The 25,045-nt window shown below is 29.4% G+C and overlaps 5 protein-coding genes across 6 annotated transcripts; 3 read left to right on the forward strand and 2 right to left on the reverse strand.

Moving 5' to 3' along the window:
- Positions 1-1,333: 1,333 nt before the first annotated feature.
- On the forward strand, positions 1,334-4,037 carry LOC105627159 (60S ribosomal protein L27a). Of its 2 annotated transcripts, XM_012208446.1 has the most exons (7): positions 1,334-1,379; positions 1,689-1,752; positions 2,165-2,262; positions 2,563-2,712; positions 3,043-3,179; positions 3,373-3,400; positions 3,699-4,037. In XM_012208446.1, the coding sequence occupies exons 1-5, from the start codon at positions 1,377-1,379 to the stop codon at positions 3,169-3,171; spliced, it is 444 nt and encodes a 147-aa protein (XP_012063836.1). In that variant the 5' UTR covers positions 1,334-1,376; the 3' UTR covers positions 3,172-3,179; positions 3,373-3,400; positions 3,699-4,037. The 2 variants fall into 2 exon arrangements, with proteins under 2 accessions (XP_012063836.1, XP_012063834.1); XM_012208444.1 differs by lacking the exon at positions 3,699-4,037 and having other exon boundaries at positions 3,373-3,500.
- LOC105627158 (splicing factor 3A subunit 2) lies at positions 3,704-5,053 on the reverse strand. Its single transcript, XM_012208443.1, has 2 exons — positions 4,508-5,053; positions 3,704-3,982 (listed from the first exon to the last, which is right to left on the reverse strand). The coding sequence occupies exons 1-2, from the start codon at positions 5,051-5,053 to the stop codon at positions 3,704-3,706; spliced, it is 825 nt and encodes a 274-aa protein (XP_012063833.1).
- A 2,124-nt stretch (positions 5,054-7,177) lies between these two features.
- Positions 7,178-9,672, forward strand: LOC105627160 (WD repeat domain phosphoinositide-interacting protein 4-like). Its single transcript, XM_012208447.1, has 7 exons — positions 7,178-7,223; positions 7,559-7,826; positions 7,909-8,149; positions 8,457-8,605; positions 8,703-8,804; positions 9,370-9,488; positions 9,563-9,672. The coding sequence occupies exons 1-7, from the start codon at positions 7,178-7,180 to the stop codon at positions 9,670-9,672; spliced, it is 1,035 nt and encodes a 344-aa protein (XP_012063837.1).
- A 2,791-nt stretch (positions 9,673-12,463) lies between these two features.
- On the forward strand, positions 12,464-14,561 carry LOC105627161 (phosphatidylinositol glycan anchor biosynthesis class U protein). Its single transcript, XM_012208448.1, has 4 exons — positions 12,464-12,593; positions 13,258-13,460; positions 13,543-14,227; positions 14,308-14,561. Exons 1-4 carry the CDS (start codon positions 12,464-12,466, stop codon positions 14,559-14,561), a joined length of 1,272 nt encoding a protein of 423 aa, XP_012063838.1.
- Positions 14,562-15,884: 1,323 nt separating this feature from the next.
- LOC105627162 (putative helicase MOV-10) lies at positions 15,885-22,586 on the reverse strand. Its single transcript, XM_012208449.1, has 10 exons — positions 22,555-22,586; positions 21,557-22,027; positions 21,001-21,165; positions 20,771-20,927; positions 20,556-20,692; positions 20,223-20,345; positions 18,911-19,122; positions 18,547-18,823; positions 16,794-17,088; positions 15,885-16,205 (listed from the first exon to the last, which is right to left on the reverse strand). The coding sequence occupies exons 1-10, from the start codon at positions 22,584-22,586 to the stop codon at positions 15,885-15,887; spliced, it is 2,190 nt and encodes a 729-aa protein (XP_012063839.1).
- Positions 22,587-25,045: the final 2,459 nt, after the last annotated feature.

A 25,045-nucleotide genomic window follows, 5' to 3' on the forward strand; every position in this document is an offset into this window, starting at 1 on the left:
ATATTCATATGAAATATATCATATATCGGACTGTAAATTAAAATTCAATTAGCTTATATCATGTAACTCTCTTTTACATCGATATTGCTTATATTATTACCAATTTTCATTCATTTCTTCATTATAATTCGTACTTTGTCTTTTTATCAAAAGCTTTTTATGAAAACATCGAATCCTTATATAGCGCTATTATTAACCGTATTGAATATTGTTTATTTTCTATATTTTAATTTTATATACTCAAAAGAAATAATATTCCCCTAGACTTGGAGGATACTGGGCAAAGGAGAATTATAGGTTGCATATGAAGTAGATGAAAGGACATATTTTAACATTAAAACAATGTATATATACATATCCAATGTATATATACATATCCTAAAACAACGCGCGAAGACACACCAGAATTACCTGGGACCAGATTATTCGTAAAGTACATAACCACATCAAAATGTGCATTTTGATAAGTAGCATAAACGAGAGCTAACTCTGACACCGCCAAAGTTTCATTAACGCCGTCAACTAAAAAATTTGATAAAAATTAACAGCTTTATAGACAATAAATATTTTTACTACGAATTAAATTATGTATAGATATTATATAGGTATACCATAAATTGAAAATAAATATTAAATTTATACTTATTCTCATATTTCTTTGTTCACTTTTAGCTCTTGTGTAAGAACAATATATATCATCCAATCAATTGTGTTATGTATTCTTATTTTTTTAGGAAAAAGGAATTTATTTTTACGTGACACATCTGTGTCTTAAATATAAAAGTAATTGTAACTTTTACATTTTTTGTAAAAAAATTTTATATAATTATGTATTAATTTTTTTTAATCAGTTTTATATCAATAATTTTGTTAATTATTTTGTTAATACATCATTTAAATTAGTTATTAACGTATCTAATTTTATGTATATCTTATATTGAAAAAGATTCGATTGTCCACAATATATTTAAAAAAGTGGTAAATTTAATATAAAATATTCTTATTGGTAATGTACACAGGAAAATTACTAGGCACTGGCCAATGTATGTAAATAGATGGACTAACGGAACTCTCTTATTATTTTACACTTCCTAAAGTGATATAAAATAATAATAATAATAATAGAAAGATTTATTAATAAATAAAATATGCAATTCGAAGAAAATGAAAATATATTATTTTTTTAATCACACGTAGTTTTTTGCGGCAGACGATAATCAAGTTGCAAGTCGCGAATCTACCTTATTGACCGTCACATTTGAAGCATTTCCGTTAATTTGCTGGCGGAGCTTTCCAATACGCATGCGCAATGTACATTTTGATGGATTTGCATTGGCAGAACTGTTACGATTCTTTTCCTTCATTACTTCCTTGGGATGGTGAGTGTTTTTGTATTGTGCTATCTCCGGAATAATCCAGAGAAATCAAAGACATCGTCGCACTATTTACAGTTTATTTCCATTAAACATACAATTAACATCATCATGGATAATTTTCTGCATTTATTACATTCGCGAAGAGAATGTTACGATGTGTCTTTTACTAGACCGGATAATGTTAACCTAAACAATTTTTATTTCATATTGAATAACATAATCGAAGACAGTTTTCAAATCAATCGATAATTTCAACATTAGTCATCATTGTGTATTATTGATTTTTTGCATTATTTCGTTATGTTTACCTAGTCTACACACAAGAAGAAAACCAGGAAGTTACGTGGACACGTGAGCCATGGCCACGGTCGCGTTGGTAAGTTTATCCGATAAAATTTGTTGTAGCTATAACCACGTGTATAAAGTAAATAAAAACTAGTATTAGTATTAGTAATATAATAAATGCTAATAAATAAACAGCACAATACATAATTATGAATTTGAGATTAAAATTTCACATTCTTGTTTTTGAAAAAGAAAAAATTAAATTTTTATTAATGTAGAATATTTCTTACAAAATTTCAACTTGAGTCCTTGGATAAAAATTTCGACTAAAGTTATTAGATGGAATTAAAGATGCTTCATTTTTTGTATGATTATTCCTCTATCATATGTCCTGACTTCTGTATTTTGATTTAACTTTTGACATAAATTGTTTTCTTTCTTTTTGTCGATAGATATATTAAAGATACAGTGATTAATATATTATTTTATTTATTATCTTTTAGGCAAGCATAGGAAACACCCAGGTGGTCGCGGTAACGCCGGTGGTATGCACCATCACCGAATCAACTTTGACAAATACCATCCTGGTTATTTTGGAAAGGTAAGAATACATCTATATGATATTGCTCAATAAAGATAGCTAGGTCTTTTTAGCTTTTTGCATGATTTATTTTTCTTCTTTTTGTTTTAATGTTGGAGAAAAATAAAATGGAAAGACGAATGATGCAAGAAATTCAGCTAGAAAGATCTTATATATCAGATGATGAGACTTCAATTTTCACCGGCGAACTGAATTATATTGATTGTATTTGTATAATCTGAATAACTTCTAATATATAAAAATGTTATTTGAGAATTTTTAAATTGACTAATAATTGATATTTTTTTCTTCAACTTACAGCTCGGTATGAGAAATTATCATCTACGACGTAACACTAAATGGTGTCCCACTATAAATCTAGACAAATTGTGGACTCTGGTCTCTGAACAGACGAGATTGAAGTACAAAGATGTTGAAGGCAAAGCTCCGGTAATCGATCTTGTAAAAGCGGTAAGTGATTTTTTTGTAATATCATAATTTTATGTACATTAGAGCTTCATAAGCGTTGTGCGTTTTTTCGAGGTTCACTATTAAAGTTCCAATATATCATATTTTTCTTTAAATATTTATATTGTATTTTCTCATATGATGATTTGCAACGGGCGGACTGAAAAGTACTGTACAATACTTATATTCCTGTAGAATGTTGCATTCTGATTATTATAAAATATTTAAAAAAAGATTGTAATAAAATGTGACAATTTAATTAGTTTTAAGTTTGCACTTGTATTTTGACATATAAAATATATAAATTATTGATCAATATTAACTTTTTTTCAGGGATATTACAAACTCTTAGGAAAAGGACGTCTGCCGAAGCAACCTGTTATCGTAAAGGCTAAATTCTTCAGTAAACAGGCAGAGGACAAGATCAAGGCAGTTGGTGGGGCATGTGTTTTGTGCGCGTAAATCATCGAGTATGTTAATCTCCCTTTAAACTTTTTTTTTGGTGATATCTTTGTATTGTGATGATTCAGCAACGGGCGGTCTGAAAAGCATTTTAATGTAATGTTGTGCATTAGTGTAGATCGTTGCATTCTGATTAATTTTATGAAATATCCTTAAATATTTTATGTAAACAAAATGCTAATTTATACGTTTTATTTTTAGAATATCAATCTCCATAAACGTGTACTTTGTAAGTACTCAAACTTTGATGCAACCTGTCAAATAGAAAATCGGCATTAATTTACAGAGAATGTATCTCGAAATGATAAATAAACATTTTTTTAATCACATTCGTCTTGTTCCTTTCTCACAATTTGTTTTATTCTTATAAAATTATAATTAGATTTCACTTATATTACACAATCTAAACACATTTTAATTTTTTTGTGATTTAGAATAAAATCGATCTTTTGTAACATGTAGATAGCGAAGATTTAAGCATTAATAATAAAATGAAAAAGATTATATAAATATGTATTGTATTCCAGATTTCTTATGCTATGTGAGGTGGTGGTGGAGGTATTTGCATCCCGGGTGCCAAGAGAGCTGGTGGTGGTGGTACCGGATTAAACATTGGTGGTCTGGGTGGAGGTGGTGGAACAGGCACCATTGGGCCTAAGCCTGGTCTTATCAGAGGAACTGGCGGTGGTGGTACTTTACCCACAGACGGCTTCTCGTTTTTAAATGCAAATTGCAAGAAAAATTGTTTTGTATCCTTGTTCCAGTGAGTCCAAAACTTTCCCTCTGCCTTTTCCACTTCTCTACTAGGAACCTATAACATTGATTATGTGAATAAAGAAAATGTCGATTATATCGAATAAAGAAAAGCTTTTCTACTTTTAAGTATCATTTATATTAAACAGATAAAAATTTCTGTTTTAATTATTCAAACATTCAGTGGAATGAATGACCTAATATTCAAATAGAAAGAGATTGTGAGAACATAGAAATAAGCATATAAATGTGTAAAAAGAGTTACATTCAGTCAAAATGTATCTTGATATCTAATATTTTTATGCGAATTTTATAATCAATTTATGCAAACTGTGCGTCAATTATTTGCTGGTCTTGAAATATAAAGAGTCTTAAATTGAATACATTTAGATTTATTTATCCAACTCTGATAAGTCAAATATATGTATATGAATGCTTAAACAGGAACTTCTATTTGTTTTAACTTAATTAACTTAATTTAAAGTATTATTACAAATTTTTGAAAGTAATATTACAAAATTGACAATTGACAAGTAATTTAATAATACTGATATTAATAAAAACATTCTTCAGAAATAATCACTTTGAAGGCGATGGTCTCATATGGCTCAGCTGCAAACAGCAGATACTGCCACTTGCGATCTGGTGGCTCGACTCTTTGTTCATAGGCAGACATGAATCTATGTCGTGGTATCACATTGTCCGCCACCTCCGGATAATCGACTTGAAATAGCAGACTCTGCTGACCAGATTCTGGATCACGCTGCTTGGTGACTCGATAACCAGGTCGACCGATCTTCACAAATTTCTTCGGTTCGACCCGAGGCTTCTCTGGTGCAAGGGTCTGTGGTGCTTCCTTAGCTTCTTTCGCAGCTCTCCTGGCTAAATTGGCTTGATGTTTCTTACCCTGAGTGTGTGCTAGATAACTGCCCTCATTGTTGTGTAGAGTAAGACATAGTTTACATTCATATGAGCCCAGGTGATTTTTCATAAAATACGGATCCTTGTTTAGATCAATAGTCTCCAGGGCGAGCTGACGGAGACGCTCCCGGCGATCGCGATTACTTTCCGACCAGGAGGCGACGCCGCCGCCGCCGGTTTTGCCGCCTGGACGATTCTGGAAATCCATTGTTGTTCTCCGAGAGTAGGCCGCGTCAATAGAATAAAAATCGCTCTTTGCAAGTGCAGATACTCGTCAACGTTATCGAAAAATACATCAATAACCTCACTTGAATTTGTTTAGTTTAATATAACCTTAGTATAATATAACCGCGTTTTATGATGTTACCAGATAGATGGCCTGCTGCTTCACATTCGCACTCGAGATTAGAGTTTCTTGATTCGTATTGGACATTCCGGAAATCAATCAATCCAACATGAAAACGTCTCAACGCGGCTGTTTTTAGCTTTTTTTATATCAATTAAATTATATATTAAATGTATTTCGAAATGGCAAGAATTTTTGACGTTTTCATCAAGAATCTCTGAGATATCGTTAAAATTCGATTTGTTCGAGTTTGCACTCAGCATCTTTGTCTCTTTTCAATGCCCAAATATATATGCAAACAGACTTTATATTCAGTTATAAAGGTGAATAAGAAAAATTGATTTGTTTATTGTTTGAAATCATTAAAAATTATAGTGTAAATTTGCTCACTTTTGTAATTTTCACCTCATTTCAAGATATATAATTTCCTGAAGCCTCAGACATAATGCGAAGGAATAGCGATAGCGATAACACAATTTCAACCTATCAGAAACTGTATAATCTAGTGTATCTGATTTCTGATAGGTTGAAATCATATTATTTCTATCACTATCGCTATTCCTTTGCATTGTTTCTGGGACTTGAGTCTAAGCCTATTCTACAATGTGCTCTGTTTCTTATTTTTTTACCTTTCGCTTTTTTCTTCTTTGCAATCATTTTATCGACAATTGTATTTCTTGTTATATATTTCTTGTTTCTTTTAAAGTTCATTAATTTTTATCTCAGGCAATATAAAACAAAAAACCGAATAAAAAGCAAAAAGACAAGATGTAAAAAATAGCAAATAGTAATCTATCCTCGGGAATTCCATACACTGAAAAATTTTACTTTGTCTTGGATAGAACGAAAGTCTATCACTCGAAGGAGAGATCAGGGGATCGATTTTGTATCTTAAAATGAAGTGAAAATTATAAAAGTGAGCGAATTTTGATTATTTCTAACTAGAATATTGATTATTTCATTGGTCAACACCTAGTAAATTTATTCGCTTTTGTAATTTTCACCTTATTTGAAGATACAGAATCGACTCCCAGATCTGGAATCGAGACAAGTAGCGCCCTGATATTTTTCTCTGTTGTCGTCAATTGTTTACAATCCACAACATCGAGCCGAGTGGATTGAAAAAAACAATTATAGATCGCAATAATGGGGTACTCACAAATTATGAGTAAAAGAAAATATTTTGTAGATTGTTTTATCTAGATATAATCCTAGATCATTATTAAAAATCATTATTAAAAAGTTTGTGGCGTTTGGGGAACACCGAAAATTAATCAAAAATATTGAAAATTGGATAAATACATTATGTTCATACTTAATTTTCGAGGTACTCTCAAAGCTACAAAATTTTTGGTAATTTTATCGTAAGACGTAAAAATATATTAAAAAACAATATTTTTTTTATATTATATATTTTTGTACATATATTTCGGCTTCTTTTTTACATCTTTTTTTCTACGTCTCTTTTTACATAAATTATTATAAAGAAATATTATTTAATAATATTTACATAGATTAAACATTAATAATAATAAAATTTAAATAAATTCTATTATTAGTATTTGTTTTTACGAAAATACATTTCAAACAATTGGCGCGAATAGAAGAAAAATGTCGAGTCAATCACATTCGACTTTTACGGGAGAGATTAGACGACATTTTCCTGAAAAGTGGAGGTGATAATGTTGGTATCAACCATACCTCGGTGTAACCTCAGTTTTCTTTCTGTATATATTCATATGCTCGCTGATGTAAGAAAGCACTTGTTGACTGTAAATAATAATATTCGTATAAGGAATTCTAATAAATAATAGAATTTTGAATAGAATTATTTACAGCATGCAGATTGACGTGTATCATGGACTTGAAATGTGAACTATCGCTAAAAAGTTATTTTCCCTGAAAAAGAGGAGAATCCCGAATTCTTTCCGAAAGGGCTGCTCCTATTATAAGAGTCGATTCTTTGTTGATCAACTGCGAGTCACGATGGCTGCGAGGGGCATTCATAGCCTGAGATTCAATCAGGATCAAGGTAAACTTTAATTTGAACCGCAAAATACATTCTTTTTTTCATTGAGTCTTTTTTTGGAGTTACTCCCATCAATTGATTTGTGTATCTTTTTATCTTCTGATAAAAGATATGACGTCTAAAAATAATCTTTCTTAAGCTTCTTGTAATTTAAATTTATTTTTATATTATTTTTTTCAACTTTTTTGTATAATTGAATATGATTTCTATATTGTTCTCTTTTGATTAGTTAGATATACTCTTACTTTCCTCTAATTCTTTCTAAAGATCCTTATCGTCATTTCTTTCTGATTATCATATTTATGACACTGAGTATTGAGATAATCTCTCTTTTCCAGGTTGTTTTATGTGCTGCATGGAATCTGGACTGAGAATCTATAATGTCGACCCATTGGTTGAAAAGGCACATTTCGATAATGATTTAATGGGAAGCATCTCTATGGCTGAGATGCTCTGGAGAACAAATGTGATTGCCGTGGTAGGTGGTGGGAATCGTGCTAAATTTGCTGATAATACCGTTCTGATTTACGACGATCTATTGAAGAAGTTCGTCATGGAAGTCACCTTTACCAGTATCATCAAAGCAGTCAGATTGCGAAGGGACAAGTATGGAATCCTCTTTTGTTTTCTCAATGCAAATTCTTGCACATCTTAGTCTGCTCTATAGAAAGATATTCTTATGTCGTAGAATGATAGTGGCGCTGCAGCGAGAGATACATGTCTTTTCGTTTCCCACGCCTGTTCGAAGATTGTTGACGCTTGAAACTAGAGACAATTCAACAGGCTTGGTGGAAATAGCTACGTTCGCGACAGCACAAAAGCAATTACTGGCTTTTCCTGGCCACAAACTCGGTAGTGTACAATTGGTGGATCTTGGAGCTACCGAAGCTGGTAGTTCCAGTGCACCTGTTACTCTTTCAGCACATCAGGTATTTCTTCTTGCTTGGATTTTTTTCTTTCAATATGATAAAAATTTACAAAGGCTCAATTACTTTAGAATTTATTTTTAATTTTTATTTATATTACAGTATTTTTTCAGTATTTCTTTTTTAAAATTTTTTATATGGATTCTTTTTTTTATATGGATGACAGGATTAAAACTTAGATTTGTTTGCTCGATTAGCAATTGAAATATTAAGCTAGCCAAGATTCTTGATTGATACTTTAATGATTAATAAAGCGAATGTTTTATTGTTCTATTTATTATCATATCCATATGTGTTACAATAAAAACAGGGTGCACTGGCATGTCTGGCAGTTAATGGAAATGGGACCATGATCGCGACTGCATCTGTTCAGGGGACTTTAATCAGAGTGTGGGATTCTGTACGCAGGAGTTTATTGGTTGAATTAAGGCGCGGTGCTGATCCTGCTACTCTCTATTGGTTATACAAGATTAATATCTAACGCGTTATAGCACTTAACCATAATGCAAATAATATTTTTCAGTTTTTAAATATTTCTTAATTTTTTTTCTTTTAGCATAACATTCAGCAGAGATTCAGAATTCTTATGTGTTTCGAGCGATAAAGGAACAGTTCATATATTTGCCCTAAAAAATACCAGTTTGAATCGACGATCCACGTATGTAGATTATATCGTTTTTTAAATAAAGACTGCGTTCAGTAGAAAAAGCAGCTTTACAACTATTTCAAGACTGTTCTTTAATATGATTAGTAATGCAATCACATTAAAAAATCCTTAAGCCGTGATCAGACTAAAGATTGAAATTGAATTGAAATTGAATTAATGAAGAAAAAGAAAGATTATGCATTTCGCGGGTTTCTTCCGTGTCCAGATCTATTCTTGGAACGCCAACGTTTCGTGAACCTTGCAGTTCACTTCATCAGGGCGAGGAGCAGCCTGATACTGTATTCACGAAACGTTGGCATTTCAAGAATGAATCTGGACACGGAAGAAACTCGCGAAACGCATAATCTTTATATATAGAAAGGTCCCGAAGGAAATCTCAAGTCTGGAAGTCTCAAGAATATGAAGAAAGAGAAAATCAAATTTAGTGAACTTGCTTTGATTAGATTCCAAACTAATCTCAATCTCTAGTTTATAGCTTTGTTTATAGCTTTACAATAGTAATACTATCTTTCGATTCAATCAAACAACTTTTCATATATTGTTATCTTATTTTTAGCTTTTCAAATATGGGGTTCTTGGGCAATTATGTCGAGAGTCAGTGGGCATTGGCTACCTTCACAGTACCTCCAGAATGCGCTTGCGTTTGTGCGTTTGGTACACACAATTCTGTGATAGGTACTATATTTATATTACAAAAAATGTCGAACTCTGTTTCTTCCTTTATATTTCCATTTTTTTTGTAATTTCAGCTGTATGTATGGACGGAACGTTTCACAAATATGTCTTCACCGCAGAAGGCAATTGCAATCGACAAGCATTTGATGTCTTCCTCGATGTGTGTGATGATGAGGATTTTTAATATGAGGCCTATTACGTATGCATGTGCATATAGTTACAAAACTATATACTTGCAACGAAATTTCTAGTCGGTTTACGAACGAAATTTCTTATATGTGATATAATTGTACAGATAATCGAATCGCCGATTATGTAAAAAGCACATAAGTCATAGAAAAGTCAGTTCCATGGAGTCTTCGAGTACAATTTTTTTTATGATTTATGTGCTTTCCATAATTATACAGTTTTAATAAATATGAACAGACATTTATATTATATATTTTGTATAGCAAACAATCTATTTAATTTTATATCTATATTACCTATCCTTTATAGAATTTTTGGGAATATAGAAAGAAACTGCATAACATCATAATCATATGTAATTAACATGTTCAATAATTTTACAGGAACTTCCAACAATTTTTACAAATTTAAGTTATGAAGATCTATCTGAGAAAGTTTGATTTCGAATTCTTCCTGAAAAAAAAGTTTATTGAGATAATAATTAACTGTGCAGACCATTTGATTGTTTATTAATAGTCTAAAGGCAAATATATACTATATGGTTCAGAATTCAGCATGGGTCGTATCATGGTGGCATAACAGCATAAACCAAAAAATCCAACGAAACCTCCAATAAATATACCATATCTCCATCCTTTCAATCGCATAACTTCTAACAGATCTATAAATAAAAAAATCAAATATATTATATATATAAAATTTAATTTAAAGTAAACAGAAACTTCCACTTTAATCATTAGAAACAGGATAAATTAAGTTTACACAAATTTTTTTATGTAGTACAAGTAATGTAAAATATATAAATTATTAATAATAAATTGAATAACACAATACAGAAAAAAGTAATTATGTTTTATGATTATTAATATGTCTGAGTTTAGTATGTTTGATAAATAAAAATATATAATCGAAGAAGTTTCAGAGAGTGTAACGATAAAAAATAGGTATAGATTGTTTATGATGACACGTAAAACATAATTTACATTGTATACACACAATTATTGTTTATGTTTTAATGTAAAATGCACATTCTTGATTCAAATATACTTGAATCAATGGTATATTCTCGAACAAAGAAGCACACCGAGATTTAATTGTGATAACGTCATTAAAACATCGCATCGAGTCTTACCACGAAAATTATTTTGTACTTAATTGATTATTAAATAATCTCCGATTTTTGTTTCGTTTTCTATTTATAAAATTATTGTTAGTGTCTCATACTTGTTTGTGAGGTTATGTAGTGTAGTGCCCAATTGTGTCAATAGATGGCGAAAACTTGTAACTTTGTTTTTCTCGTTAGTATACACGAATGTATTATTCAGTATATAAGCAATATTGTAAGAGCATCCTATTGTACTTGCTTCGGCAGTACATATACTAAAATTGGAACGATACAGAGAAGATTAGCATGGCCCCTGCGCAAGGATGACACGCAAAATCGTGAAGCGTTCCACATTTTTTGCAGTTTTAAACTCTTATTTATTTATTTTAGTATTAATGAAATTGCATGATAATTTATTTGACAAGTTAGCGGTCTTGATTATTGAACTGGCAAGCGACAATTAATTTTGTGATGTCACATCAATTGCTGATGGATATTACAAAAAAATTAATATTTATAGTGTTTTATTTAAATGCATTAGTGTATGTACATACATATATATATATATATATATATATATATATATTTACATGAAACTTATTTATTTTATCGGTGTTAAAAAATATTGATATATATATTTAGAAAAAGACTATCTATAATAATTTCTTTTAAAAAATTTTAGGAAATTTATAAAATTATATTATATTAATAAAATTGATTTTAAAAAATCATCAAATATATGCATCAATAAATGTGAAAAATACATATACAATTATTAGAACGCTTTTTATATAAAAAATTTCAAAATTTTTTTATATAGTAATGCTAGTTTCTCATTAAGTTTCTAGGAATAATATTTAGCAAATTTATTTATAAAAATTGATTAATTTTAGGATAAATAATATAATTTCAGTTGTGTTGATATTGCGTAGTTTTTGCATCTCATATACATATGCAGTTCCATAATTTATTATTAAATTTATTCAATTGACAAGATCAAAATTTATATGATTTCTATCAATCTCGATGAGAATACACTTGTAAGTGGCATTTAACGATAATTGACAATAAGCATTAAAGTACTTCATATCTAAAGTAAGTAAATTAAAGTTCCATCAAAATCGCGGCAATTCTTTTTGCATAATTATGAATAAGTGCAAAGTTTTATTGATCGCATTCCACAAATATAATATGTTTATTTTGCAAGTTGTTGGAAATTTTCTTCGTGTTGATTAGATTAATACTTTTAATTCTAGAAGAAAATATTTTCTATTTCAACCACAGCGAAGAAAATTTCCAACTGTTGTAAAATAAACATTCTGCTGAACGCGGCTGTGTATATGTATGTATGTACAAGTGCATGTATCAAGATATTCGGGAGTGTCATATCACCGATATGTGAACACCAGTGAATGCTGTAGACGGCGCGGCGTCTTGATTTCTTCACATTTACAGCATGATCTCTACGCGATAATTGAAGTAGATGCGTAAAACGTATCGTGCGGATTAAGTGACGACCGAGTCAGGAAAGATCCGCAGGAACTTTCAGTTTATCAATAACGGTACTTCATCGTTATTCTCGTTGGTAAATATCCTGAACACCGGTGTCACGAGAGGTTACGTCTCCGCGAGCGGGACAAATGAATCGATTGTGGTAGTGGGAACAGAAAGATAAGGGATCATGTCAAGAAAGTGGTTGTCGAATTTCGCGCTAGCCGGTACCATCAGATTGCTGATAATGAACTCCGAGTACCAAAAGATCATCGGTAACCGTGTCGAGGTGTCGACTGCCTTAAACTCCTGGAAGAGAGGTTAGTCGGATCATGCTTCGGTACATCCTCCAATCATAGGAGCATAGTTTTGTTTGCGATTATGTTCGACTGCTTTTCTATTTTAAATTAAAATATTAACACCCTCAGAATTGTTGATACTTATTTTCTATTATTTAACTCTTTGGAACGTGTCTATCGGATCCACTAAGTACATAGTGATCATTTGAATAATAAATATTCTGATAGTAGAGTAAAACTAATTCAACTTTCTCTGAAGTAATGTTAATAGATAATAAAAATATTTAAATATATAAAAATTCATAAAAATAATAAAATAATAAAAATACATTATATTTGAATTTATTACTACTAATTTTTAATTCTTGTATCTTGTACTATTGAAGTAATTACAGTTTTATACAAAAATGTCAAACAATTCAATTTTCTTTACATTATATTTGCAAGTTTGAATTATTATTATTAAAATAATTTTTCAATAAATAAATTCTTTTTTATACAAGTTATATTTTTATACAAGTTATTTGTTTTTGATTTCTTGAAATTAATTAGTATCAACATAAATTAAATAGGACACAGCGTCAATAATTGTATCAGATTAGATTTTGAGAATTAAATATTGTTTTAATTAATTAGGAACAGATCAGTTTCATAATCATGAAACTTAATGTTTTTGAATTTCCAGTAACCGAAGGAGTTTACCTGCATAAATTTGGCATAGACCCATACGAGGGAGATCTATTTCACGAGACTCCAATTGGCTTATATGTGTTCACTCTGATGCAGGAATACTTACCTCAATGGGCATTATTTCTACTATTTGTTGTCGTTGACTTAACGACTGCCCTGTGCCTCGCTCATGCAGCAAAACATTACGCATTTGAATTGGTCAGTACAATATTGGAATTTAAATTTGTCTAGTTTAAAATCTTTTTGATAAAAGTGGTACTTATTTCAACTTAAATTACAGACAATGAAAAAGAAAGAGGAAAAGGATGAGAAGGAGCTTAGTAAAGATGTTCCCAACACGTCTGCTCTGTACGTTTCCACAGCATATCTATTTAATCCATATATAATACTAAACTGCATTGGCCTAACAACTACGGTTTTTACTAATCTACTTTATTCGATCGTGCTGGTGTCAATGACGAGACGCTCTGTGCTTTGGAGTTGCGCAACGATAGCGTTATTAACATTGCAAGGACTCTACCCCATGTCACTTATGGTACCGGCAACTATTTACGTCGCTACTACGGCGAAGAACAGAAAAATCAGTATTGTTACGATGCTAATTGTATTTACGAGCATCCTGGCAATCCTATTTGCTGTTTCTTACTGTATCATGGGAAGCTGGTCTTTCTTATGGAGTACCATTGGTTTCATTCTAACTGTTCCGGATTTACGTCCGAATATCGGACTGTATTGGTACTTCTTCACAGAAATGTTCGAGCATTTCAGATGGCTTTTCATCGCATCTTTTCAGATAAATGTCAGTTTATTGTACATAGTCCCTCTAGCGCTACGGTTGCGACGCGATCCAATGTTACTGGCATTTTCCTACCTAGCGATAGCTGCCATATTCAAATCTTATCCATGTATCGGAGACGTGGGCTTCTATATATCTCTACTGCCGCTGTGGAAACATTTGTTCCAACGTGAGTTTAATTCATGATATTCTTATTGTATTATTGAGAACGGTGCGAATTATTCTAATACGTCATACGTTTTTTTTTAGATATGCAACAAGGATTCATTGTAGGTTGTTTTTTACTGTTTTGCACGGTCTTTGCCCCAACTGTGTGGCATCAGTGGATCTATTCTAGGTCAGCGAACGCCAATTTTTACTTTGGAGTAACACTGGCGTTCGCCATAGCACAAATCTTCCTTCTGACGGATATCTTATTCGCCAGCGTAAAATACGAGTTCGCAGTTCAGCACGGTATCGATAAGAAAATTAATGGGAATGAGGCTAAACTGCTACTCGAGTAAAATAGGCTTTTTTTAGAGCGAAATGTACAATACCCTGCCGATGAACAATGATAAGTGATACATGTCTTTGAATCATTGCCATGTGAAAAAAATAAATAGTTTTTTACAAAAAAAGTTTGTCTTTATTTTGATCGATTAATACATACATTTATTTTTGGTTAAAACACTTATAATATCACAATACAAACTTTCTTTTAAAACTTGCTTACCTCTAAAATATATATTGAAACAATTTAATAATTTATAGTTAAAACCATATACGTATTCATGATTAAAAAGATCAAGAATTTTTTACACTTCATTTTCAAATTACATAATCGATATATAAAAAAATCATATATAAAACTCTACTATAAAATTATTATGGTAATAATTATTATACATTAATTACATTCCTATAGTATTCTATACTTGTAAAAATATTTTATAATTTATTTTTAATTAAATATTTGAATTATTTTAATTAAATATTTGATATGAGCATACTTATTATAATGCTTCCGAAAATATTTATTTTAAAGAAAATATTTCACTTAAATGTATGACTACGATCCATTTTAATGCTACAAGTGCTTGGAAGCATTGATAATGCCAAAAAGACATATCTAATATAGTTGACTTATAAAACAATTATTATATCGGAGATGTATACATATTAAGTCATATTTAACTTTAAAACTTCATAATACTGACATTTTTCAATACTTTAAATTATTTTAAATTATTTGAAGACAATGATGGAATTATTTTGAACTTTTTTTTCGAACTTAAAGCTTTTATTCTTAATAATTAATTTAAACGACATATTTATTTTATTAAGTAAATTAAGTATTCTGTGTGTAAAATCTGTTGCTCGTATCCGAGCTTGGCGACTTCTTTTATATGTCTGTGCGCATCACGCTCAGACACACGAGCAATAGAGATTTTATACGCAGAATACTTAATTTACTTAATAAAATAAATATGTCGTTTAAATTAATTATTAAGAATAAAGACTTTACATTACCAAAAAAAGAAGTTCGAGATAGTTCCACCATTGTGCAGAGTACTTTATTTTATACATAATAATATAAATATGCCGTTTAAATTAATTATTAAGAATAAAGGTTTCAAATGCAACAATTAAAAACAATAATATTTAACTGTTTCATACTTAAAATAACTCCTTTTTTTAATAACTTTAAGCCTTTATTTTTAATAATTAATTAAAAATAATGCAACAATTAAAAACAATGATATTTCAAACAGTTAAATGTACAATATACATTTTGCATTCGAAATGTGCAATCAATGCCCATTAAAAATCTACATCAGTCGTTATTTTTAATCAATCCTTAAAGTCAAGCTTTCCATTTTACGTACAAGTACATCAAATAATGCTTCCGTTTTTCTTTTTTCTTTCTGCTCGGTAACGATTAAGTTTGTTGATGTACCGCTATCATTACATGAATAAGTTTGAAGATTGCCCATTAATTTTGCTATTTTACAGTTCTTTTTTAACGGTAACTGTTTAAACGGAATATATCCATTGTGCTCTTTACAATAGTCCCATAATAGTTTCCAATGTTCGTTTTTGCATAGTATATTTGGATTTCCTATTATTATAGTAAGTGCTTTTGCACGTGTTAAAGCAACATTAAATCTCTGCAAAGAATGTATATAATTTTTTATATTATATATATAATAGAACATAATATAATTTTTATAAAATTATGTATAATTTTATAAAATTTAGGATGATGTATGGCTTTATGTAAGCCAACAATTAACTTATTATTGATCTCAAATCTGATCTTGACTCATTTATGTATAGTTTTGAAAGTTGATTAAATTATTAGCATAGGAAGTGAATCGTAACCCCATTAAAATAGAAACTCATATATTATCTACAAGTAATTGGTATATAAACATTTCTTTTGTTTTATATGTAAAATTGGTTTATATAAATATATAATATTAGTATATGCACAACAAATATGACATAAAATGAAATTATAACAACTGTTGGGATGTCGTGTGACTTCGTGTGAGAGCAACGGATTCGTAACTGACAAGTCGCGAGTTCTCGCATCCCACATATACGGAAAAAATTCGTAATAAAAAATATTAATTTACAGAATAACTTTTTAAATCTAGATGACTGAGTAAGTTCAGACATAATGGTGTCACTCATCTCTCATGATTATTACTTCTATAACTCTAATTTGATAGTACATGAAATCAATAACATACCTTTGGATTGGACAAGAAACCAATATGCTCTTCGCTATCGTGTTTGAAGAGTTTTGATCGTGCCGTCGATAATATTATCACATTTCGTTCTTGTCCTTGAAATGTTTCAACTGTTCCCACAGTTATATCTTTATAATTCATAGCTGTCAAGTAATGTTTAATGTGCAGCTGTTGTCGTGTAAAAGGCGTTATGATCCCAATATCCTTCTGTGTTATCGCGTGTGTCTTAAATTTGGTATTCATCAGTATATCTATGTATACTAATACCGACAGTACTTCGGCTGTGTTATAGACACTGCAAATATGTTTATACAATATCAAGTAAACATAAAGGTATATAAGTATTAGGTGTAGTAAAAAAAAATCCATTATTTTTCCATTCAATTTCATACAAAAATAATGGATTTCTTTTTACTACACCTAATATAAAGTAGATAATTATACAAAATCAAGTATGAATTTAAAATAGAAAGATTGTGGAAGAGTTGTGGAACTTTGGTATTAATAAGTATATAAAAAAGTTTACAAGTCGGAAATTCACTTCGGAAAGAGAAAAGATCAATTTGATCAAATAATTTTTATCGCTAATCAATCTTTAAAGTTTCGAAATTTTAAGTAAAATTATGTACTCGATGAGACTCGAGGATAGTAAAAATTCGATCGAACTGATCTTTTATACATGTTAGTATTAAGATTCCACAATTTTTCCGCAATCTCTCTAATTCAAATAATAATCTCAAATAATCTCAAATTCATACTTTTGATTTTTTCGATATACTCTATTTAAAATTTCTCAGATAAACTAGGATAACTGTCCATATTACTATGTCTGTATCTATTAGTGCCTTTGTACTTAAATAAGAAAATAAAGAACATAAAGAAAATTAGCACAAATAAAAGATATTTTTTTTAAGTTAAATTATTAACGCATATGATACCAAAGACAATATTCTATTTTTTAATCATTAATATAACAAACATTTTTCGAAAGATATATATTTAACGAATTAAACGAATTTATATAAACTCGAGTAGTATTACAAGATTTTAAGCTGATTAGGATGCTGATCCTATTAGGATGCTTTGTATTGGAACTGAGAGCGTAACTTGTGTTACGAGTATACATTGAAATTGTAATTAAATTGAAATTGTAAAAAAATTGAAATTAAAATAATGATTTATGCAATATTAACTTAACAATTAGCATACATCTATTATCTATTTTAATAACTCTATATTAAACTCTATATTAAAATGAATCAAATATAAGTACAAATAGATACATTAATAAAGCCTCTTTTTGGAAGGACACACTAACAAGGACAAAAATATTGTCTTTATTACAAAAATTATTAATATATTTATTATAAAACATTAACTTTTTTTTAGATTAAAAAATATTTTAAAAACTGAAATAACTGAAGAACTAATATTGATTCAAGTAAATAAAATTCAAGCTATAATATAATATTTATAATATAATATTTAATAATTAATTCAATAATGAGCAAATTTTGACTTAAAGCACACTAAGAGGGACAGTTGCCCTAATTATAAAAAATGAAGACTTCTGAGTAGTCTCTGCGATTGTATTGAATTGTGACATTATAAATAGGAAATGAAATGTTGAAGTTTCTTGCATGCCATTTATAAATAAAGACTAAGAATTAATATGGTCGCAATGACTACTCAGAAGTCTTAAATCCTGCTTTAAGACAATTGCAATGATACTTATATACTTAAATATATCAACCTTAGAGATTCACATCTTTGTTCTGTGCCTAATACTTCTTGAAATATCATGGGAAATTTTTTATTGGGCAACTGCGACCAGTTTAATGCCATTTGCGTATCAGCTCCTCCACAGAACTTCAATTCGTCGTTATAAAATAATTTATTTGACATATATAAAAGATTTTCGTGACTACGATAATTTTTAATTAATTTTGTTATGTAGTTCGGATTATATTTTCCATTCTGCATTTTATACGGATTACAATCATTCATTAATCTTTCTAACATGGATCTTCCTGTTAGAATAATAATAATAGTTAAAAAAATGCAATATAGATTATATGGCATGTAATACCATTTATTATCAATAGGAAAAAACTTACCGAGCAAACGCTCAATTCTCCTGCAACGAATTACAGGTCCTAATTGATAAGGATCGCCTGCGATAACAATTTGTGCTTGAAATCCGATCTCTTCATCTTCAGCTTGATTTGTTATTGCGAGAGGAATTAACATATCTGGTTCAGTTGCTTGACTTGCCTCGTCAATAATTATGTAAGAAAAATGATTCTTCCGGAAATTTTCATCAATCAATCTATAATAAATAGTATGAGATATTATACAAGGTGAGACACAAACAAAACTGGATCTCGAAAATTAAATACGATAGGGAAAAATGTTTCAAACAAAAGTTATATGATTCAAAGGGGGACAAATAATGAAATTATTAAAAAAAAAATCGATTTTTCCTCAAGAAGATATCCATTTTTTTTAATGAAAAATGGTATATTTTTTACACAATATGGTTCCTCTAATTATTCTATATATGAAAGTATTGAGGTAATGATATAAAACAAACCAATAGTTTACGAGATATGTTATACTTTATTGTGGCACATTTTGATATAAAATATTAAATAACTTGTAAACTTAATTTTTTTATAATCGTACCTTAATACTTTTATGAACAGAATGAGATGAATTGGTGAAAAAAAAACACATAGTAGTTTAAAAAGTATATATTAAAAAGTATAATATTTTGCATACATATTTTTTTAAAGCAACTACGTGTTTTAATTCATCTTATTAAATTATTAAGGTACAATAAAAGCATTAAGGTATGATTATAAAAAATTAATAGTTTACGAGTTATTTGACATTTTATGTCAATACATGTTAGAATAAAGTATAAAATATCTCTAAACTATTGGTTTTTTGATACATTATCTTAATACTTTTATATGCAGAATAATTAGAGGAATCATATTGTATAAAAAAAAACCATATCATTCCATTTAAAAAAATGGAGGTGACCTCCATGTGACCTTGAAAAGTCAATTTAAAAAAAAAAAGATTTCATCATCATTTGCCTCCTTTGAATCATATAATTTTTATTTGAAATATTTTTCCCTACCATGTTTAATTTTCGAAATATTCCATTGTTTTGTTTTAGATGTTTCACCCTGTATATCTTTTAAAAATTTAATTTAATAATATCAATTTAATTATAAAATATTACATCTAAATAATATATAAAAATCATATATAAAAATTCATATATAAAAATGATTAATTTTATTTAATCATACAAAAATTGCTATGATTATTAAAAATAAAAATTTAGACCAATGTTTAAAATAATATACACATGCACAAAAGATGAAAAGAATACTGAATAATACATCAAATGCATACCTTATGGATGATGATAATGTTGAAATAATAATTTTTTTCAACAGCAGTACATCTTTCGACAAAAAAATTGTAGTGTCTCCAACAAAATTCGCACATGGTCGGATCTCTTTGTCCACAGACGACCTATTTTTCAATGAACAAAATTCATTTTATATATTTATGTGATTTTTATCATATTTTATAAAATTTGTCACAATTAAACAGAATTGATTAGAAATGAAAATGATATTTAAAGATATAAAATTTTTTGTGTGATATCATTTATGTTAGATCTCTACATAATAAAAGAAAAGGAAAAAAAATCAAGAAACTTATATAAAAATAAAATTTTACCATTCTCTAGATGGGGCATACATTCGATATATCAAGTTTATTGGAATATTTTTAATTAATCTTTTGGTGATTTCATCAGCTGCTGCATTAGATAGTGTGCATACCAATATATTTTTCATTGGATATTGTCTCACAATCTATTAATTAATCAAAGAATTAAAAAATAGAAAAAAAATAAAAAATCATTTTATTAGACGTTAAATCTAAGAAATTACCTGACATATAGCCTCAACCAATGTCGCAGTCTTTCCAGTACCTGGGGGGCCAAAAATTATATAAGGTGCAGGACGCGCTGTATTATTTAATATCTTCATCACTGCTTGCTTTTGTCGTTTATTCTCTTTTATATTAGTATTTATCCATTCAATATCACTATACAACACATATTTATAGTCATGATAACAATATAGTTCCAAATAATAAAACATTTTATTTTAAAACTTACAATTCCATATCTGTACAATTTGTCTTCAATTGTGGATATATAATTTCACGCCAATTACATTCATTTATTATCATTAATACATAATGACAGCATCTTAATGGCCAATGTTTGCTTTGAAAATTAATATTAAATCTTTTTTCTTTGTCTCTCAGTATTTTTGCCAGTCTAAATAACAAAAAAAATTAATATATGAAATTAATTCTATCATTATTATACTAATATATTACATTATTATAAAAACTAAATATATTTCCAAATTAAAACATGCAGACGTTAAAATTTTTTAAAGTAATGTCAAGCAAAAGACTAAATTTGATTCTTTGATCTTGTCTTTTCATATAAAGAATTCTGAATAAAAGAATATCATTCATAGAAAGTATTCTAAATAAATTCAAGATAACTTGGTAATGCATTGCAATACTGTGTTCCTTGGAGAATAAAAACATAAAAAAAATATAGAAAAAAGAAACAGTAATATTTTATCTCAATAAGTATAGATGAAATATATTAAAGTAGAAAGAATATTAATCCATAATAAAAAAAGTATTAAACTTACTCAGGATGGGGGGGCTTTACTGTAACTTTATTTTTTAATATGTTTATGATTTTAGCTCTAATAGAACTGCTTGTACGAGCTTTATTTGTAGTTTCACGAAAAATTGCAATATCGCCTGGTCTAATTAGCTTAGAAGGCTCAATATTTAAAGATGCCATGTTGATAATAAAATTGTTTTCTGAATCATATCTCTCAATTGCATAATTTAACAATGTGTATTTTTTCATTTCAAGATCTAGTTCAAATTGTATTAGATACAAGCATATTTTTAATATGATTAAATAATTAAGCTCTGTTATCCTTTGTACATTCGGCAAACTTTCAATGCATCTTATGTAATTATTACATAAATCTGAGCAGTGACTAGAACTCTGTCCTAGATATATATTTTTTAATGCACACTCTAAATCATATGGGAAATTAATTTCTGGTAATGATAGTATTTGTGCTACTGCAGGTGCTGTACATGTCCTAAAAAATTTAATGGCACATTAAATAACTTAAATAATGAATTAAAAGTAAACATTTCTTTTGTACAAAGATATGTAAAACATTAATATGTAATATGAAGATATTATAAACTGCTCACATTATGTGTTATATAGCATGTTACTTGTAACACTATTATCGTTATCATTACCTTTTTATAATAAGAATTTGGTAATAACATTACAATTTTTTATAATAATAATGATAACATCAGAATTGAGAATTTTTGAAAATATTTGTTATCATAGTTTTTAAAAAGAATAAGTTTTATTTTCAAAAAATGACTGTTCCAACTCTAGCATTATTGTTACTATTAAGAAAAATTATAAATTGTAAATTACTAAATCATTATTACAAAAAAATAACAGCATTATAAATAACGTGTCATCCTTGATTATATGTTACTTCACGTTGTATATAAAAGTTACATTTTTTAATTACTTTAATTAAAAAATATATTAAATAAAAATATATTGTTAATATCATAAATAAACATAAATTTTTCTTACATAAGATTCTCGGGCTTATTTTTCTTCTGCATGATGAAAATATATATATTCGTAAAAATTGCTAAATACAAGTATTACACCTAAAAAACAATTTTATAAATACAGAAAAAATAAGAATAATATTAAAACGTTTTCTAATTCTGCACAAATACATAATCAACAATCACAAGAGAATTTGCGAGCATTTAATGCAAATAACCACAAATTTCACATCGAAATATGAAAAATATCTCTAAATAATTAAACTAATGCTCTTTTTACACAATTTGCTTAAGTAACAAGTTTTTTACATTAATATATAGGATATTTACCGTTCATACAAGTTATCGTGATAAAACGAAAGTCACGTATTACTCTAAAGAATTCAATAGTTGCAAAATGCTGATAAGCTATATATATAATATACACAATATCCGTAATCTTATCTAGTGTGCATCTTTATCCTCTCGGTGTTATTTGCAGTTATGTTTTATGAATGAGGGGACTCCCGCTGGGTGCAGAGAGTGCATTCAATAAGTGTATTCAGAACAATTCAAACTATAATCTTCTTCATTTCCTTTAATTGGATTCCTCGCGCCGAACTGGATTTGGCCATTGATGTTCCTTCGAAATATAAATTAAGATAAATTGAATACAAAGCACCGATTTCTTCGAACCGGGCATAATAAAGAAAGATGATGTAATTCAAATGAAAATGGCGAGGCGCCCCCTCAACACGCTTGCAGCTACGACACTTCCGTGCCACACAAGAGAAATAAAGAGACATGGTGGTAATATACAAGGTGAATCATCCGGTGGATGCGCAATCGTTCAAAAATAGTGGGGAGCAATGAACCAATCAGCTTTTATGCAAAATTCAGTATGGCCGACTCTGAGTGTTGCCGCGTATTGCCGTCATACGTATCGTATCGTCATAGGCTGCGTTCGGTTTCACGTATGGTGCGCATGTGCATCATTTATCCCTATTTAACATTCGATGAATAACAAGGATAAATAATGCAGCATGCGCATTCATGCGTGAAACGGGATGCAGCCTTAGAAGTGTCAATAAAGTGTCGAATATGCCAAATTGTTTCGTAAAAAAATGTAAAAGTCATACAAATTATGTGTTTAATAAGAATGTGAATACTTCTCATTCCCTAAAGATCAAGAGTTGCGATTGAAATCCAAGTTGGAGACTTGTTTCAAAGATGACAATTTTAAGACATTACGCATGATAATGACTACTATTTCCATTAATTTCAAAAATTACATTGAAATTAAATTGTTTCTAACGTAAAAAATAAAATTATAAGCATCTCCGCTTGGGTAACAACTGATTGGTCGAAATTTTAAGCCTCATCCTCAATGCCGTCATTATGCGCAATGATTTTTGTATATTTCCATCATGTGAAGAGATTTCAAATAATGTAATGCAATGGCAAAGTCGACAACGCTTTTCAAAAATATATTCGAGATAATGCACATCCGAGACAAGAAGAGACTCTGTTCGAATGGTTCTCGAGACTTCAAATTATAATCCTGGTGGTAGAAGTGAAATAATTTGAGGTATGCGCAATAGCGATTTGATTATAGCCAATCAGAACAACAGTGTTGTCCTAACACTGTGTCTTGTCCTAACAGTGCAAAAAGCAATAGTACAAAATTAGATTGGATAGAATTGAAAAAATTTAGAGGAAATAGGCATAGGGAAGCTATCAGGATATATCTATGCAACTTGCATAGCCGCATAAATGTATGCATAAAGAAAATCATTCAATCACATTTTATGTGTGTCTTTGTAGGAGAAATGCGATTGGATAATTTTCTTTATGCGACTATACAAGTTGTGCAGATATATCCTTAAGCGGGGAATTTCTTACATAACACGTATTGCAAGAGTGTGCTTCCGTCTTATGATATATCCACACAAATTTGCATAGCCGCATAAACATATGCGTAAAGAAAATTATCTAATCGCATTTCTTTTACAAAGCTGCACATGCAGGAAATAGAAGTAGCAGTAAACTTATCCTTATTAATGTCTACTGCATATTGGACGCGATAAGCGAGTGATAAGCGATTCAATGAGAGTTTTGCTTTGTGTCGCACGTGAAAGAAAGCAGAGCTTTTATTGGATATCATGCGTTGTTCATCGCTCATCGCGTCTAGTGTACAGTAATCATAAGAAAAATTTCAACCGATTAAAATTTACTTTATGGATAAGTTTACTGCTATTTCTATTTTCGTAAGATTACGTAGATCAAAGCAATCCTGATTGGCTTAAGTTCACGTCTTAGGCCGGCATCTCAAGAATAAAGGCTCTGAACTCTTTACTACGCATTTGCAGGAACGTTAGATCTTGTATTTTTACACCATATTCGAGGTAACCTGTTTCACATCGCTATGTTTAGCTCACTCAAGTTAATTAGCTCCATTCATGATGCAAGTAACCTTAAAGCCGGCGTCTCATGAGCGGAAATTTACAGCGGAACAGCGCGATCAATCACAA

This window comes from Atta cephalotes (assembly GCF_000143395.1).
Source record: "Atta cephalotes unplaced genomic scaffold scaffold00008, whole genome shotgun sequence".
Taxonomy (NCBI): Eukaryota; Metazoa; Arthropoda; class Insecta; order Hymenoptera; family Formicidae; genus Atta; species Atta cephalotes.